Genomic DNA, 18,740 nt, shown 5'->3' with positions numbered 1-18,740 from the left:
TTGTCTCCGGTGCGTGGACTCGCGCGGCGATTCCACGAAATTCATTACGACCGAGTTGCCGCTGACAAAGTGTCAGTGTGTGTGACTTGTTCATGTTTTTTTTTTTAATGGGGCACATTTTAAACCGATCTCTTCTAAACTCCGCACGGCCCACGTAAGCGTCTCACGGGCGAAGGGAATACTGGTGCGCAGATCATGGGAGGCCGAGGCAAATGCCAAGACAAATGCGTTAGAAAAACACGAAACAAGCAGCCAGGGAACAGTCATCGTCTTCCCAAGAGTTTTTCTCTTGAAATCTCAGCTGTTTGGTGCAGCCAGTAAAACAGGAAATGCTTTGAGATCACTGATTGTGTTTTTTTTTTCTCGTTTGTTCTTTTCCAGCGTGAAGTAGAAGTGCACTCGTGGCAATCTCTCCATCTCCCCCCGAAAATATGATAACGCCTCGTTTTCTTTTACGCTACACTGCTTTCTTTTAACTGCAAACAGATATTGCACAGTTCAACAGCTCATATTCTGTTTTATTTGTAAAAAATCAACAACATCTAATCCCTATTTCAACGTTTTGCTCAAAGCAACTCACGAGAATGGTAATTTCTGTTTTAAAATCTAAATTTTAGCTGGAACAATGCCCCTCTGTCTGAGGGTGTGCGGGGGCAGTGAAGTGGCCGTGACCCTCTCCGCACTTCAAGCTTCATTATCATTCATTCAATGCAGCATCTTTATATTTATTCCAGTTGAGTATTCGGCTAATTAGCATTTAAAATCTCCCTTTCTTAAAATAAAGCCAGGTCAATGCCGAATCACTCGGTGCCATCTTAATGCCTGCGTTATTTCATATTCAGAATAGATTTCTTTCCTACTCTAGATTCATATCAAAATACTAAAGACTCTTGTCATTGCTGCTGCTATACTTAACCTTTCTCCTGTTACTCAGGTCATCTGGCAGAACAATAGCATCATAAATCATTAAATGGCGTTAAACTTCGTGTGCCCTTGATCTCCAAAAAGTAGTTGTGTTACTAAACATTCACAGCTATGTGATTCAGATCCTTTCTGCTTCATCCAGGAAGTGGATCAAACCAACAAAAAGATGAATTTGTGCTTATGTAAGAGTTTTTTGGGTGGGTTTCGGATATCAAATATTTATGGATCAGAACTTTCTTGTTGAATGCCAGAACCGTATCCAACTGTGGTCAATAATTATAATGATTGCAGCTAGAATATGACAAAATGAAATATTGTGTGTGCCAATATTAATTTGGGTTTGAAGCTTTGACGCAGGAGAAATTGTGACTTCCAGTCCATGTGTCCTACTGCCATCTAGTGGAAGAAAGAAAAAACAGCTATTTCAGACTCATTATTTCCAAGAAAAAAAAATGTTGTTCACAAAATGCTGAACAAAAAAATATCAAATATTGTTCTATAATATATATGGCTTATTTTTTTGTGTGTGTTTTATTTTGTAATGTTTAGTATTAGCGATACCGGAAAGTGCATTTTTTTTATGCTTTTGTCCTGAAAGGCCACAGGAAGTGTCCCTCTGGCAACGTCACTTGATGTTGCTGTCCTCGCGGTTACCAGGGGCAACACAAGCACCAGGTAACGACGCGGAAAAGTCACTTCTTGTGGCTTAAATATAAATTTTCCTTGATAACTGTGTAAACGTTATTTATTTATTTTTTTTTTTTTGCTGTTTATATTCATTAAATAGCACCGAGCTGAAATGCCACCGAAAGCAGCTAAAAAGGGCTCCGCTAAAAAGTCCAACGCTGCTGGAGGGGCCAACAAAAACTGGGAGGCTGGTCTCACCAAAGCTCAGTTTGAAGAGGTTTGTCGTCACTTTCTCTTGTTTAAACTTGTTTGTTTACCTGCCGCGGAATTAACGTCAGATTTAGTGAAAGTTAGTGTTAGTGATGTGCGTATCGATCCAGAATTATTGATACTTCCGATCTAGAGTGCGTTTCTTTAGGCTCGATATTCACATCAAAAATATCGATACCATGCCCGTTTTCACAAGAAATATTAAATCAGTTCTAAAAAATAAATAAATAAAAAGCGTGAGAGAGTTTGGGCACAGTTAAATTCCCCCACACCTGAGGCAGACCGATGTGATGGAAGACCTTCAGTTGTTTCTTAACAAAAACATATAAATGGGAAATGATAGATATTGTACAGTGTGACCTTTGTTATAAAAGTTCAAGTTCTGTCAAGTTGTAACGTAAAGACCACTCTGTCTGGTCCAAAAAGAATTATATGTTATATGGATTACTGTTCGTAGTTACATTCACAAATATTCAATGTAAAAGTCATCATTTTCACAAGTAGACGTCTAAAAGTATCGACATCAGTATCGGCTATAGCTAGAGCTAAAACATTTTGTGTGTGATTAGCTGAAACCTGGGATGTAAACAAATGGTTCATTCCCATTGTATAATGTTTACGTATGTGCCTTATTTTTTATTTTATTTTCTCTTTAATATGTATTAATTTATTTATTTTACTTTTCAATCTCTGTTGCTGGAAAGAGATTGATGGTGTATTTGAGTCCATAGTATTTGTATTGTAATATATTAATGAGGTATTTATAGTTGTATGCATAGTGTAAACAACTAATGGTTCAATTCCATTGTCTGCTGAGGCAATGCATGCATCTTCAGTTGGGCCTCTTGTTGTGACCATGTTGCATGTTTAGCATAAACCCAGTCAGCTGTAATGGAAAGAAATGTGAATTGTGTGCCCTCCCCAGGAGTCATGGCAGGCCTGTGTGTCTATGGTGGTTGGGAGCAGTCCAGAGGAGGAGGAGGAGCTGATGAAGGCTCTGGCTTTGGCCGTACAGCAACCGCAACGCAAACTTTTCTCTCTGTTAACATGGGACGGCACCCATGCGAAGGTAATCCTGCTTTAGATCAAGCCCTTTCGTTTAATTACAACACGAAAACTGACACAATCTGAATACCATAAGCGATGTGCTTGATTACAACATATTTGATCAAGTTATTTGCATCTTTTATCACGTCTTTCACTATATACTCGCAATCTTATTTGATCTTAGGATGTGCTAAAAATTCTGCCAAAATTTTGTTAAATGAAAACTTTCTCTTTGCAGATCCATGAACTGGGAAATACCAAAGCAAAAAAGACTGATGACTTCCCCTTGTTCTATGAGGTGAGCAATCATCATACAAGATTTTGTGTCAGTGTAGTGTACATAATAACCTTTGTGTGCTTTATTGTGTACACACACTTTTTGTTTTTGTGTAGGTTACTGAGCCTGCTAAGGTCCTGCTGGACGCAGGAGAGGAGATTCCTGGTGACCTGATGGCGAACTTACTGAAGTTTCAGCTCCTGGAGGTCAAAGCCAATGATCAGCAGCGGAGGGAAGCTGAAAAGGTGCTCGGCTCATCACATCACACAGTGATTCTTTGTGTTCAGGATTCGTACATACGTTGCAGACCAGTAGTGGAACTTTAGTGGAGTCATCACACCCTGCTATAGGATCATCTAATTCAGTCCTTAAAATGATAGAAAGCAATGTATTTTATATATATTCCTTGTAGCTCATTTTTAATCATTGACTTTTGTTAAGTCTGAGGGGGAAAAAGCAAAGGTGAAACCCTCCTCTGACAGCAAGGACAAAGGTGGAGCCAAGGTCCCCGACCAAAAGGAGAAGAAAACCAAGCTGAAACGAAGGGATGATGTTGATCCGCCCACTTACATAGGTAAAGCCTCTGATTAAAAACAACTGTGCTACAACTGTACAAAACCAAAACTATCCTTCGGGGTTACCATCTCTGTATTTTCATACTTGCATGATACATTTTATACTGTCGTCTGTTAACAATCAGAAAATGGTTGTCTGTATGTGAGCGCAGATGATGAGCCAGACGACGGTCCTCAACACTACATTTTGTTGCTGGGCTTCCACCAGCCGCACCTGATTGCGTTGCTCGATGCCATAGGTGTACGTGTGGCTAATGTCATCAGGTTGTGTTCGGAGCACGGCCAAACTGCTGAAGGGCCGCAGGAACTACCGGGCGGTGAGGACAACGAGCAGAGTCTCAGAGCTTCTCCTGTTTTAGATGCAGGTAATGAATCTTCACAATATACCCATAATTTGTGAACTTATTCTGTGTATTATTTAAAGTGTTTTATCATTTCTCCTCGGTGTGCCAGAAACAGCCGTTCATGCTAGCGTGGAGCTGGCCAGGAAGTTGGATCTCTTCTGGTCCGGTCTGAGATCCGTTCTGGACAGCGGGCCACCAGACTCTCAGCTCCACGATGTCGTTCAGCTCAGCTACGCTGTCAAAGATCCGTCGCTTCCCTTCCACACACAGGACCCCGAGGCTGTGGTGAGCAGCCCCTCATAGGTGCCTGTTTATTGGCTGCTGCTGTTTGTCCGTCCTTCTTTTTATTGGTATGTGTGTGGATGTACTGTGTGTCCAGATGGAGTTGGGAAGCCGGATATTTGAAGGTGTGGCCACTCTAATTTACGACTGTCTGGACTGGCGCAGGCAGCATCAGCACTACAGAAACAACCTCAAACTCCTCGATGTACCCCTGGTTTCTGGGTTGGACTCACAGCCTGAAGAGGTACATGTAGCATCATCGGTCCTCAACTAATTATTTTCATCACTGACTGATCTGCTGGTTCCTTTCAAAAATGACTTATTAATGAAAAGAGTGCTGTGGTGTTTTGTGGGATGCTGATCTTGATGAACTTATTTATCTATACTCTTATTCATAAAAGCAAAGTCAATCCATCGACCTCTGGGTTATAGACGTTAGGTTTCATATTACAATAATTTAAGCATATTGAAGCCTTTTATCCTGTGTGCGTCTCATGCCAGCCAGCCGTTCTCCGCACCCCACGCTCCAAGAAGAAGTCAGCTCGGGAAGACCAAGGTGAAACGTTCCCCCTTATTACTAGTCCTACACCTCACTCATGTATTTCTGGCATAACCTTATGTGCAGTGTCGGTTAAAATGACACACTAATGTTTGATCCTTTTTAATCTTCCCTAGAAGAAGCCAAGCAGCAGGTTCTATCTGTAGATGTTGACATGTGTTACTATGACAGCCTACTGGACCTGGTTCCCCCCGAGGCCTACACTGTGCCCCTGATCTTACACTGTATGCTGGAACAGGTATATATATATATGTGTGTAAAATAATGTGTTCAGTGACTTCATGATAATAAATGTCATGATACTTTATGAATGGTAATGATTATATAACAGTCCTGCACTAAATCTCAGCTTCACGAAGGTTATTATATTCCCATTTGTTTAAAATAAGTGAGGGAAATGCTCATTCTACTGGGTTTTTATTTTGGTGGATGTAGTTTGTGATGCTGTTAAACTGTATTTAATTAAATACAAAAACGTCTTTACGTTATTTCAGAACCATTTTTTTTAACTACTTTATACTCTTAGTCCTTGAGCTAAGATAAAAAACGGGAAAACTTGTGTGACTGCAAAAACTTCAAAATTACTGTCAGAAGTGGGATTCGAACCCACGCCTCCAGGGGAGACTGCGACCTGAACGCAGCGCCTTAGACCGCTCGGCCATCCTGACAACGTGGCACGAAGGGTCGATTGCAGCATTTTTATCGGGCTGCTCTAGTTTATCGGCGTTTATCGGTGTTTGTGTGTCAAGGTGGCGATATCTGCAAATGAATCCGCGCTGCCCCACGTGGAGGAGCTGCCCAGACCTGCCGACGCTTCGTGGTTAGACCATCAGCTCGTCAGCTACATGCTCCAAAGCTTCCTGCCTCTTGCGGGCACAGACGAGGAGAAAAGCCGCATGTTAAACAACCTCCTAACTACAGTACAGAATGACGAAGATAAAAAGGTATAATGCCAACATTCACACCCTGAGACATATACAGTCTAGTATGCATATATTTTATTCTCTTTTGTCTTATGTGTTAGAGGCTGGTGGAGAAGTTTGGAGCTGTGGAGGCTCAGAAGAAGTCTGAGCAGCTTGTTATCAGACACCATGATCAGAGAGCACTGCGCTTGAGGGACATTAATGTAAGTAGATTTTATTTATTTATTTTACAGATGTGTAAAGTTACACACAAAAGAAAAAATCAGTTTAATAATGCTTGAAATTCAAATGCATAAATAATACAAAGGAATTGACTATGTTTAGTTTACCTGCTGTGTGTTTGTGTGCATGCATGTGATCCTTTTAGCCGGCTCAAGGTTTCAGTCCATCAGACGTGGAAGTGTCTGTGATGAGACTTTCTCCGGTGTGGAAGCTGATTGAGTCGGTGGCTCAGGACAGAAACAGCGACTCCTGCTGGATGCAGCTCAAACAACAACTACAATACTACTGCACAGATGGTCAGACACTGCCAGAGGCACCCACCTCATCCCAATGTACCTAATGCTGTTATGTACAGCATACACAGCTCTAATCCACTTTTTGACTAAATCAAGGTGTAATGCTATTTCATAGATGTTCTGTCGTGGCCTGAGGTGGAGCGTTTGTTTCATCAGAGTGTGTTTGAGGCTATGCCACTGACCAGGTTGGATCAGCATGGTGTGTTACAGTATGTTGCTAAACCACTGGGAGGACTGGAACAAGCACAGCAGCACGCCCCAACGATAATCCCCTGGGACAACCCATTGTCCTATGCTAAACAGCAGCTTCATAGCCTGCGGACTAAAGGTGTGTTAATGTAATGTCATTACACTGGCTACCTCGCAGTGACTGTGACACTGTGCTCCACTTCACTCATATACCTCATAATTTATTCCAACCCTAGGGCTGGTGTTTCTCACTGAAGACCCAGAGAACGCTGAGGTATTGTTTATTTTTGCCCATTACAACCATTTTCTTCTCTACTTTTCTTACAAATAATGTTGTTTTTTTTTTTTCTCCAGCAGTTTAGTGGTAGAGTTTGCAGCCAGCTGGATTTATCCGACATGCAGAGCTGTAGGATGAGATCTCTATTTGACTGGCACTACGCTGAACACCATGATGCTACTGTCTTCCCACAGGTGATTTCTATGTATAATATGCTAATTGTAACCTACAGTAATAGGATGTTTGCTAAACCAGTGGCATCGTTATTAGATTAGACATAGCACATTTACTTCACATTAAGGCTCACAGCTAGGAGCGCAGGGCTTAAATATAAAAACCGATACCAATATGTTAGAGGAATATTGTTCGTCCTAATAATTGAAGGCTGCTTGTTTTTGCTATTTTATTATTTTGATTTTCTTCGTGTGTAGGTGCTTCAGTTAGCCGCAGAGGAACACCAGTGCCTCGACGCCTTCAGAGGAAGCCATAAAAACATCCTGTATGTTTGTTGCCACGATCCCATGAGTCCTCATCGTCAGTCCAAAGAGCTGTGGGATGCGGCCCTTCACACCGATGTCAAATTCAGGTCAGGATGAGGACTGAGACATGACATGAGACGTGTGGAGGACGTTACTGAATCAGGAGAGTTGTTGTCATCCACACAATTATATTGCTGTCACCTTATAAAATTGTTGGCATAGCAGAGGATGGTTTCGATCCATCGACCTCTGGGTTATGGGCCCAGCACGCTTCCGCTGCGCCACTCTGCTACACACCCCAGATGGGACTCGAACCCACAATCCCTGGCTTAGGAGGCCAGTGCCTTATCCATTAGGCCACTGGGGCTGATGCTGGTGTTATTTTGAGCCACTGTTCTCATCGATAGTACTAACAAATTCCTAAGAGTCGTTGAAAAGCTTGCTCATATTTTTCCCTATAGTGTCCCTCTCAGTGTCTGGACGGGTCTAACAAGCCTCTGCTCATTAACACACTCTGTACTGTTCCTCCTATGTTTTGTCAGAAAGTATCTTGAGCATGTGGCGGACAGCATTTCAAACTGGACGAGAGAGGAGGAATTAAAGAGAGCGGCCATGCAGATCAGAAACGACAGCCCTGCTGACTCTCAAAAGTCAAAAGGTACTTTACTGTAGATGTCATAAGGCTCTCATGATGCAACTGTACTTACCGCTGAATGATGAATGAATGCACACTTGTTTTGTTTCAGGACCAGATGAAAATGCTGAATGTCCTGTACAGCAGGAGGGAACCGTGGAACCAGTCATCAGAAAAGACTCCCTCAAAGTCGGTATCAACTAACACATAAACACTTGGATATTAGTTATATGTGTAATATTGTAGTAAAGTATTGACTTGGCATCATTGTGTGCCAGTTTGGTCCAGTTTCAAATTACATAATTGCATTTTTTCTATTGTCTATTTCCAGACATTATTTTCTCTCTAAAGTAGGAGTCAGATTATTTATTATCTGCTAAAAATAGAACCGACCTATCTCAAAGTGACTGAAGCATAAGCGCTACTTCACAGCCCCCCCACTTTGACTTTGACAGCAGTTAATTTTATTGTGTGCGTGGTGTCGCAGGCCTGGAAGTTGGAGCAAGAGCGACTGAAGGAAGAGGAGATGAACAAAAAGTCTAAGAAAGATAATGTACCAAAAGGAAAGCAGCAGAAAGAGGACGGCAGGTCGACGGACAACAACAAAAGTAAAACACCTAGTGGGAAGAAGAACAGACCGGAAACAGCAGGCAGCACACGCAAGACTCCCGCAGGGTCCGTTATTACCACAGCACCACCTATGGATGAAAGTAAAGAACTGCACCTGACAGAGGAACCTTTCAATGTGAGGGCCCCACACTAAAAAAATCATCCATTAACATAAGAACATAGGTAGAAGTAAATCATTTCTGTTTAGGTACAACTAATAAGAGCAGTGTGCGTCTATGGTCGTGTTTATTGATGTGTGCGTGTTTAGGGTTTCATCGGCTACAGCATGGACGGACAGCTGATCCGTGTGTCAGGCCGTCTCCAGAACCTCTTCCCCTCAGATGGGGGACGTATCACTGTGGAGAACATCAGCTACGTGGAAGGTAAAAACACCTGAATATGTTTTATGGGTGCTACATTATAGCCATCCCTTTTAACACATGTCTTATTTTTATAATTCTTATCTTTATTGTATTATACCGTGGTTTCTGTGAGTGACAAGATTCTCCCCTCGGGGATCAATAAAGTATTTATGTATCTATCTTTAATACACATTAACAGTCCATTAAAATATTAGAGATCGCTCCAATATAACAGTTCCCACGTTATTCATTTCTCTTCTATAGTCACATTTGTTGAAGAAAATATCTAGAAAACCGCTGCATTTATATCAATACAAAATAAAGTGAGACTCAGATTTTGTTGGTTTTACTTGCATTCTGCAACGTTTTTACTGCAGGTTCCAGCCTAATGAAAGTGACTGTGAAGAAGGACGGACATCGTTTCCACACACACATCAGTCACACGTCAATCAAAAAAAGCTCCGACCCAAAGAACGACTGTAAAGGTAAAAATGTTGGACACACTACAGTTCTTGAGCGGCGTGCTGGGTCGGTTACACGACGAACAAATGAAATGACGTGTGCTTTCCTGTGTGTACGTCTCTTTCAGCACCAAAGCCCGCGGAGATGAGACGAGTGAAGCAGGGCTCCCTCTCAGCGGTGCTCAGCAACGGAATTCACCTCTCGTACAGTTTCTACGGTCCAACAGGAGAAAACACAGGTGTAGCAGAAATGTGTTTTAATATGAAAATCATAAAAAACATGACCAGTATGTTTGGAGCAAATACGATCAAATCTTTACAGCCGAGGCGGCTTTAACGGTGTTTCCGTTTGCTGACGCTCTAGCGAACTCCCAGGAAGCAGAAACCCCAGAGAACCCCATCACGGACCCCGTCCCCCTGTCCTCCTCCACCAATCGCTCTAAGAGAACAGACGTAGAGTCGCTTCCCTCCAAGACAAAAACCCCGTCCAGCCAGACCAGACCTCCAGAGTCCCAGGTCTCTCACACGCACACGTATTCATATATAACTAAATGTACAAACGCAGTAAATCTTAACCATACTGCTGTGCTCTGTGCCTAAGGGGTGTGAAGGACAGCCAGCATTGCCATCAAATCCATTCAACAGCCTCAGCATGTCTGTTCCTAATGGCCTACTGCTGCAGTTTCTGCCGGAGGATACACAAGGTCAGTGGACTTTGTCAGGGATTTAGCACGTACACAGACGTGCGTATACTCTACTCGCATTTAACTGCAACAGAAGAGGATCTTCCACTTGGATTGTTGTGTACAGAATATTATATTGTCTACTGTTTGGTATTTTACAGTAACATTTGTTAACTAGTCCACACATACTGTAGACATTTCTCACATCGTTTATGTGCGTTTCCCCAGAGGATAAGAGCATTATGGTGAGGCAAAGTTTTCCTCTGCATGCCAGAGGAGAGATGAGTCATCTTCAGGACGCGCCCCTCTCCAAAGAAGTGTCTCGTGTTATCACCTGCCAGGGAGCCGTGATCCGTTACATGAGAGACGGCTCCACAGAGGTACACACATACGGAGGAACAAACGCTAACACGATTACTGTGGTTAACGGCAGGCGTTAAAGGGAGAGCTCCTGAAACACGCCTGCATAAAGATTGGTGAATACCACATAAATCTTCATCTGTGCATCCTGTAGGTGCTGTTCGCGAATGGCTCGGTCAGTTTCAGTCAGGATTCTGGTCCGGTGTGGGTACCTGACTCTGAGGTTCAGGAGGAAATATCTAATCAGGAAGCTGAGGAGGACAATGAAGGTATGACTGCAGCAAAACAGAAACAGTCAGTGCGTTTACATGCACGTGAAAAAAACGAATTATTGCCTTAAAAGGACTATAACAGGAGAAATTAAGCGCATGTAAACACGTTACTCCGTTAAAATCGGAGTTCTCATTATCCGATTGAGACACCCAGATAATGTGACTGGAATTGGAGTTTTCATCGGATAATGCGTGTGCGCATGCTCCACCACTGCTGCGCTGGCGTGTGACCCCGGAACAAAAACATCCAAGAAAGCCAGTCGCAGAAGCAGAAGAAGAAGAAGAGAAATGGAGCCGTCTGAGGGATATCGCGGATCTTACCTGCATCAGAAGTAGCGCGAACATTACGTACAAGATTAAAAAAAATACTATTATCCGTCTGGTTGTTGTTTGAAATGCCGGTCCGCGCATGAACGACTCTTGTTTCTTATATCACGTAATAGGTCAACCCGGAAACCGGGTCGTATTAACGTGGTATTAACCAGCTGAAAAGACACGTATCGCCACCTAGTGTGGAAGAGGAGAACAGTTATTGGATTTTCTTGCGCTGCATGTAAACTGGAACAAGGACTGTAGTGAGAAAGTCGAATTTTGAGCATAGCTCGATTAAGCTCTGCATGTAAACGCACAGAGTGTTTCCTCTGGCTGCTAATACACATAATGTAATGCTCGCTAAGAGGATAATAAAGTATTTGTTTTAATAATGCCTCGTACTGTCATGCTGTATTTGTATGTTTTGTGTGCGTTCAGAACAGAGTACGGGGAAGGAGGCCGAGGCTCAGAGAGGGTGCTGGCTAACCACGACTCCATCTGGGGATCGCATCTACACTGTCGGGACTACGCACAAACACATACCCACCACCTCTCTTCTTACCTTTAAGGCTACAGATCCCTCTACACATCAGGCAAGAGTGCACTGTTACTCATTTCGTATCAACATTTAAACCTTGTCCGAGCACTCAGAGTGTGTGATAGAAAAAAGTGACATTGCTAACATTCTGAAATCACTAACTGGCTAACTTTTGTTCTGGTGTCAGGTGATGCTGAACCGGGAAGATCTTGTGGTTTTAGTCCAGAATCCAGACGGATCTCTAATTGTGGAACATGCAGATGGGACTAGAATGACCAGCCTGTACCAAGACAGGCCCCTAAATGCAGAGCAGCACACAGGTGACCAGCAGTCGTCTACACACAGTATTTCACACGTGCAAACTCTGCAACTCTGCGCCGTGTCACCTTTCCAGGGGATCATCCAGAGAGCGTCACCCCCAAATCCACCTCTCAGTTCGTGTCCGGCTCCACTGAATACGAGTGCGTCACGCGCTGCGTGGACAGCATCAGCGAGAACACGCACGCTCAGGACGTTTGTGATAAGAAAGAGAAGAACAGCAGGAACAGCGCAGAAAGCACGCGCGACAAGGAGGCCTCTGCTCACGCTTGCACAAAGCTGAGTGAGATTATGAGCGGCGAAAGCAGCGCGCACAACAGCAGTGAGCAGAGCTTGTCTGTTGAAGGGAGCCCCACTGAGAATAGGAAGGCGAGCGTTTGCGAGAGTGAGAAGGGGAGTTCGTCCACCAAAGAGCGGGTGGTGTTGGTGGAGAAGGAAGGCTGCGCCTCAGTGGTGATGTACCCAGAGCGTCACACGGCCCACATCTTTTTAGCAGACGGGACCGTCGTCACTGGGAACCACCAAGGAGAATATCAGGTGTGTGGTTTAAAGTAAAACGTCATAACTATTTGTGTTTGGCTTTTTGGAAGAAGAATAAGAGTCATTATTGATGTGACCAGCAGATGGCACCAAAGTAGAACGGTGACTTTTATATTTAAAGAGAACTGTGAATCTAGTCTTTTGCAGAATTGTCAATACATTCACATTTTGTGTGTGCTTTTGTGCCCAAGGTGTTCCCCTCAGGTGCAGGACTCTTGCACATCCAACGTGACGGAAAGTGTGTGTACTCCTCCGACCCGCTCGTCACCCCAAGTCCAAAGGGTTCCACCCCCACTAACCAGCCAGGGATGTACACCATGAGCCACACGGAAATGGTGGCCTGTGACATCACAGACCCCGACGGAAACCACTTCCAGGTTAGTGTCATATAGACAGTCTCCACAAATAAAACACACACCTTCGATGACTGGTGTTTGTACTTGGAAACATGAAACCCCACTTGTAGGTGATGGAGGACGGGCAGATATCGGTGTTAAACTTCAGCCCGGCTCCAAGCACACTTAAACATTATGAGGAAGAGCTGGAGTTGCAGGAGGAGGAGGACAGAGAAATTACCAGGATTCATGCAAAACACAGAGAAAACAGCCCCAGGTAGACCCTCCATAGATACACGTGTTACTGATGCTGGAAAAGAAAAGCAGCAAACAGCGAGCAGCTGTCGTGCGTTCTGCTAAACTGATTTCATAAAGCGAATGGATTTCATCGTCTGAGAACACATCTCGCCTCATCCAGGCTATTTCTGGTGCGCGAGGACGGCTCAGGCACTGAACTGCTGAGCTCTCACGCTGTAGAGGAGCTCCTTTACCAGGCGTACTCTGACCCTACCATAGCGCTGCTGAAGGAACCACTGTCAGACACACAAGGTCCGCAAGTATCACACAACATCTTATGAATTAAGAACTGAGAAATGTAAAATTACTTAAAATTATACTCGATAAGTCAAGAGCTGTTTCATTATGCAGCCCACTAGCCATGCTTTTTTAATTTTTTTTTTACAAATATATTATTTTAGATTGTGTGCACACAAGATAAATTAAAGGTATACTGCATTTTGTGTCTGTTCCAGATGAGTTTGGCATCACCATCCTAAAACCCAGCCATCAGAGTGTGTGGTCCCAGTGGTTGCTAGGCAAACAGAACCCTGACATCACACCTCCTAACTTCAGAAACCGCAGCTGGCATGACTTCCCCAGAGCAGAGGTACAGTTATTCTTACACGCACTATATAGAGATGCAGAGGATAAAAACACACAAAGGGTCAAACATTGATATTTTCTTTTATGTGTTTCTCTGTTTCAGACAAAGACCAAAGGGCCTCAGTTTGGTACTGACATAGGGCGAGGTCTGACCCTGAGGGCAAGGCCTGGTGGTTCCTCAGCTGCTCAACAGCAGCCTGTCAAGACGTGTCCAAGGGTCCTGGAGATGAGGGAACTGTACCAGCACCGACCGTTCACCACACCACTCAAAAATACCATAGACTCACGACTGAAGGTAGAATTTTATCTCCGAAGTGGTCATGAAGCGATATTTTGCTCCTGTTTTCAGTTCCCTGTCTGGATAGTTTTTACTACAGTTAATGTGCTAAAAGGATGCTGGGGTGAGTACTTTTAGAGGCGACTAAGCTGAAATGTGCCTCTTACTGCAGGAATACATAGAGAGCTTGATGGAGAGGGAGCAGCGGTCAGAAGAGATGAAAGTTAAAGACCCTCGCACCGAGGAGGACAGTGCCAATGCCAGTGATCTCCTCAGTCTGATTCTGGTGAAGTTATACCATGTCATTTAGAATATTTTATAATCCAAATATTCACAGTAATGGCCTGAAACATTGTACCATGAGAGTCATGAGCGTCTACAAATACTGTTTGCACGAAAAGAACATTCAATGTGAATAAAAAATCATTTGCAATGTACTTAATAGTCTTTTGAAGAGGAAGATGATCCAAGCCACAAAATCAAAAAGAATGTTTCAGGTGAGTCACACAGCCTCCGAAGATCCAATTATCAGCATAAGATTTTGTTTCTTTTTAACCTGCAATTTGAGGTAAAGATGACAGAGGTTAGTACTTGGTGTCAAAGCTCAAAGCACTCTGGGTAATGTAGTCTTTAATGTACTCTTGCATCCTCAGTGGAGGTAGCCAGCATGTACAGAGAGGGAGTCAGAGCCCCAGACGAGCATTCAGATGTTTCAGAAGACTCCACCACGGCTTCTACTGACAGTTTGGAGAGGTTCAAAAAGCAAGTATTCTCAGATAAACTAACTCTCAACAAAGTGACTGTTTCCATATATTATGTTAAACTTTATTCTTTTCCAGTTGTACCACTGCAAAAGATTCCAAATGGACAGAGAGACTTGCCCAACACAGGTAAACAGAAGCATAGACAGTAGGTGTCTTGGGTCCAGAACTGACATATATATGTATATAAAAAATGTCTAATCAACCAAATATTTAACGACCCCCCTGTAGTACCTCCGTGGACCCCCTAGGGGTCACGGACCCCCTTTTGAAGACCTATGATATAGTGTATAGTGAGATTGGAGAGCTTCTGCTTTACAGTGCAGACAAAGTATGTACAAAATAATGTAAGAGGTACTATGTACAAAATATTTAAAATACTAAACACTATACATATTAAAAATACATAACAAATATAACGCCGTGGTTCTTATTTGAAGGGAGAACCACCATTTACTGCGGCTGCTGTGGCGCGACTAACAAAAGGTGCAGGATAGACATGGATGAAAGTGTGAAGTTCGGGTCCTTCTCCTGATAAAAGAGCAGCGCGTTCACACTAGGAGCCATTAACCCGTGAGTCATTTTCTCTGCTTGCATGTGGGTTTCAGACAGGAGATGTACGCGGAGAAAACTCACAAAGAGGCTCTGAGGAAGAAGGACGTCGTCCCCTTTTTCCACCCAGAAAACACTCCATTATACCAGGTACCGTGCGTGTGTGCACTTACTCCAGGACACTGTCTTCTTCTGAGAAAGAGACACAGCACGGTTGCTTGTTTTCTCAGTGTCGGCCACGGCTCCAAACACCCGACATGAGGAGCCTTTCCATGGATCTCCCACCGATCCCCACGTCACACAGTGCTGAGTCCTTCCTGAAAGATGCCCCGCAGGAGAGCAGTAAGTTATTACACTGTGACAGCAGGTGTTCTGTCTGATGGGGATGTGTTCAGGGTAACCAAACCTCGTTTTTTCTTTTTTAGTTTTAGGCAATAGCACGCTCTGTATTATACATTTGTGTTTGTCTTTGCAGCCCCGAGGCCCTTAAACCCGACGCCCTCTCAGTCCGCAAGGTGATAATCAAAATAATGTTTTGAACAGTTTTTTCCTGTTTAATTTCGATCGTCATCTTTTGCAGCTGGTGTTGTGACACTGCTTTAACGTGTGCTTTGTTGTCAGTCACGCTACAGGAAGTGAAAGGAAGCCTGAAGAGAGACCCACCACCCCTACAGAACACATCGTTGGTTCGTTCCTCAACTTTATCTCTTTTTTCTGTAATCAGTGGCCTCCTCACACACTGTAGCATGTTAATTTTAGTAAGAGGCATAGAGCCACAGAGCAGTTTAATCAATTAGAGTTCACTGAATATTATGCGGACATTTTGAAGGCTGGGTTTTCTTTGAAGTATCGGGCAGGAGAATTCACTAACTATCCCATTTCATGGGACTAATGGACAGAAATGACTCCACATGATATAGCCTGCGATTTCCAGGTTATGTATTATTCAACACGGACGGACTGAGAACTTTCATATTTCTATGAAAGGATGAATTACCATATTTTTTTTGTGTGTCTGCTTTCATGTCCAGGTGAAAACGGTCTGAGGGGTTCATCTAGGCAGTACGGGTCAGTCCATGTGGATGTGACTGGAAAACCCAGGAGGACTAAAGTCAGACTGCCAACGTCCATCCTCAGCAGTAAACCCAGGAGCAAACCCAATCAGCAGGTAAATATGCATGTACATGTAAAAAAAATTATCCTGCACATGTACAAGGGAAATATTAAAGATTAAATAGAGTTTAAGAGATACTCTGATTTATTATGTGACTTAACTATGGCTTTGAACAGACAAATCAGATTTGTTTCAGCCCACGTGGTGATCTGAGGTAGGTAGGTAATCTCCAACACACCTGCACTGATTATAATGACATGTACAGTAGATGCTGTGGGTTTCCAGTGGTAGGTTTCTTCTGGGTTTGCTGCTACAGAGGCTTCCGGCCAAAGGTCCAACAGAAAAATGTATTTGTTTTGGAACTTTTGGCACTGTGCATTTGGTGCTGCCCGTGTGTGTGTCGCCTAACAAGTGTCTCAAGAAGACACTTCCAGAGCCTCTGGACTGAGACACATCACTGGAAATTGACTCAAATGACGTGATCCTTTCTGTCCTCGATATCCTGTAATTGAGTCCTGGAATTACTGAAAAAAAAAATAAAAAAGGTTTCCAAAATACCACATATACACAGTTGTCACCCTATCTGTGTCACACACACTGGACTCGTGCTTTTTTCAGATACACACATTACATGGTCTCTGTTCCAGTTCCTGACAGTGGAGGAGCCGGTGAGGAGGAGGTGTCGAACGATTTCTCTCACCGATCCCGCCGCCGTAGTGAGGGGCTTCCACCTCCTCCCATCCAGCGTTGACTTTGGTACGCTGCAGGAGGGCACCACGTCAGCCATTACCGTGGTGATGAAGAACGTGGGGGTGGACACATGCAGGTAGAGCACCAGACAATAATTGGATTTATGGATTTAAAAAAAAAAAAAAAAACTCAAAGGGCAGCGTTACCTCTGAAGCCAGGAGGCAAATGTTATTAGTTTAATTGCAGCCTGAGAGCTGGTTTCAGATTTCTTTTAGTGTGTTGGAGAGAAATGAGGGCTGTGGATAGGTGGAGGCAATTTGTGGGTCACCTTCAAGTCCAAAGGGAAAACTTTGACCTAACTATTTGTGGTTTATTTTCAATCCGTCTATGCAAGGTTCCATGTGAAGCAGCCTCCTCCTGCTACAGGCCTCCGGGTCATCTACAGTCCGGGGCCTGTAAGTTTCCATCTGGTTTCTTAGTGAGTGTAAAATGTGTTAGACATGTTAACAGCTGAACGCTTGTGCAAGATGATTACCGTTGAATCTATTGTGCAATATGATTAATATGGTTGGTATTAAGATTATATTTAAAAATATGCATAAGTGGTGTAATGTCTGTCCAGGTGGCTGCAGGACTACAGGTGGAACTGCAGGTCCAACTGTTTGCCATGTGTGCCACCCAAGCAGGTGAAGCAGAGCCAAAGAGGCACGTGTCCCAGGATGTCATCATCCACACGGAGACAGAGATCCTCTATCTGCCTGTCACTGCTAATATCCTTTCAACACCTAAACACTTAACTGCTACTTTTATCTATAGAATAAATTCATGTAAGATGCATGAACCATCTCAGCTACGAATATAACCTGGTGATTGTGTGCATGCAAAATTAATGTAGATGACAAAAATTAAACCTCAGCTTTTAGCACACACATGTAAGGAGCAGTGCACTTCAGCTTTTCATTCCCAATAATTACCTTATTGTGTATTTCAAAGCACTGTTCCTAAGAAGTTGCAAGTCTTATGTAACCTCTAGATTTAGAAAAGCTTATGTCAGAAGTGGGATTCGAACCCACGCCTCCAGGGGAGACTGCGACCTGAACGCAGCGCCTTAGACCGCTCGGCCATCCTGACATAACCTTAAGAAAGTGGAGATCAGAATCTGTCCGCGGGGTCATGTTACCACAGCTGAGACAGGTCTGTGCTGGGGAGATGTGCAGTTGGTCCTTACATGATTTCACCCATCCTTCCTGAGAGATCATATGACATCTGGCTCAGGGAGCACACCGGTGCACACAAAAAGAAGGGCTCCAGGCTTCCAGCGGCTCGGGGGATTCACGCACAAATGAACCAGCACTTCTGATCATTGGTCAGCGTGTCACTGAAACACAATCTCAAATGTTTTGTCTTAGAAATATAGAAAGGTTGTCACTTGTTTGTGTTTGTGCATTTCAGGACATATTAATGGCACCTATGACCGGATCCTCGTGCCAAAATCGTACATCCCAAAAAAATACAATATGTTAATGTATTTTAATATGAAGTTTGAAATAAAAAAATCATATTGTGCGCATTTTTTTAGACGTTTGTGTTTATGTTTGACACCAACGCGCGCCTCCTTTAATTGGGCCATTTTGGCGTCGCACGTGCCTGCGAAGGTGTGTGCGTGTCTTATCTCCACAGGGGAGACTCTCGCGCCTGCTCAGGTAAACAAGATGGAGAGGGGGGTGTATGACGTCAGCGGGGACCCGA

The 18,740-nt window shown here is 43.6% G+C and overlaps 1 protein-coding gene and 3 non-coding genes across 7 annotated transcripts; 1 reads left to right on the top strand and 3 right to left on the bottom strand.

Annotated features, from left to right (window-relative positions):
- Positions 1-1,548: 1,548 nt before the first annotated feature.
- spag17 (sperm associated antigen 17) lies at positions 1,549-18,557 on the top strand. 4 transcript variants are annotated; one of them, XM_047600752.1, is made up of 50 exons: positions 1,549-1,599; positions 1,712-1,828; positions 2,747-2,890; positions 3,107-3,166; positions 3,262-3,390; positions 3,587-3,719; positions 3,873-4,085; positions 4,174-4,349; positions 4,444-4,590; positions 4,848-4,902; positions 5,022-5,143; positions 5,655-5,849; positions 5,930-6,031; positions 6,196-6,346; positions 6,462-6,674; positions 6,772-6,809; positions 6,890-7,006; positions 7,244-7,398; positions 7,834-7,949; positions 8,038-8,114; positions 8,413-8,670; positions 8,803-8,917; positions 9,274-9,381; positions 9,486-9,596; positions 9,722-9,873; positions 9,959-10,061; positions 10,269-10,420; positions 10,555-10,669; positions 11,423-11,577; positions 11,710-11,842; positions 11,917-12,377; positions 12,572-12,757; positions 12,847-12,992; positions 13,134-13,264; positions 13,468-13,601; positions 13,701-13,892; positions 14,047-14,160; positions 14,320-14,371; positions 14,528-14,636; positions 14,714-14,764; positions 15,244-15,337; positions 15,418-15,529; positions 15,663-15,702; positions 15,809-15,873; positions 16,219-16,355; positions 16,949-17,127; positions 17,386-17,446; positions 17,614-17,761; positions 18,230-18,357; positions 18,444-18,557. In XM_047600752.1, exons 2-49 carry the CDS (start codon positions 1,724-1,726, stop codon positions 18,349-18,351), a joined length of 6,384 nt encoding a protein of 2,127 aa, XP_047456708.1. In that variant the 5' UTR covers positions 1,549-1,599; positions 1,712-1,723; the 3' UTR covers positions 18,352-18,357; positions 18,444-18,557. The 4 variants fall into 4 exon arrangements, with proteins under 4 accessions (XP_047456708.1, XP_047456717.1, XP_047456691.1 ...); XM_047600761.1 differs by having other exon boundaries at positions 6,893-7,006; positions 18,230-18,542; XM_047600735.1 differs by having other exon boundaries at positions 18,230-18,542.
- Positions 5,491-5,573, bottom strand: trnal-cag. The gene has a single exon. It is a non-coding gene; the product is annotated as a tRNA-Leu (tRNA).
- trnar-ccu lies at positions 7,586-7,658 on the bottom strand. The gene has a single exon. It is a non-coding gene; the product is annotated as a tRNA-Arg (tRNA).
- Positions 18,040-18,122, bottom strand: trnal-cag. The gene has a single exon. It is a non-coding gene; the product is annotated as a tRNA-Leu (tRNA).
- Positions 18,558-18,740: the final 183 nt, after the last annotated feature.

This window comes from Mugil cephalus, chromosome 1 (assembly GCF_022458985.1).
Source record: "Mugil cephalus isolate CIBA_MC_2020 chromosome 1, CIBA_Mcephalus_1.1, whole genome shotgun sequence".
In the NCBI taxonomy this organism is placed as follows: Eukaryota; Metazoa; Chordata; class Actinopteri; order Mugiliformes; family Mugilidae; genus Mugil; species Mugil cephalus.
The sequence above is the reverse complement of the archived record's forward strand: the minus strand, read 5'-3'. Positions and strand labels throughout refer to the sequence as shown.

Bases quoted from the DNA above. Each gene is read 5' to 3' on its own strand.
- spag17 (XM_047600752.1), top strand. From the start codon at position 1,724: ATGCCACCGAAAGCAGCTAAAAAGGGCTCCGCTAAAAAGTCCAACGCT. The intron at 7,007-7,243 runs GTGATTTCTATG...CTTCGTGTGTAG, and splicing joins ATGCTACTGTCTTCCCACAG to GTGCTTCAGTTAGCCGCAGA. The intron at 16,356-16,948 runs GTAAATATGCAT...TCTCTGTTCCAG, and splicing joins GGAGCAAACCCAATCAGCAG to TTCCTGACAGTGGAGGAGCC.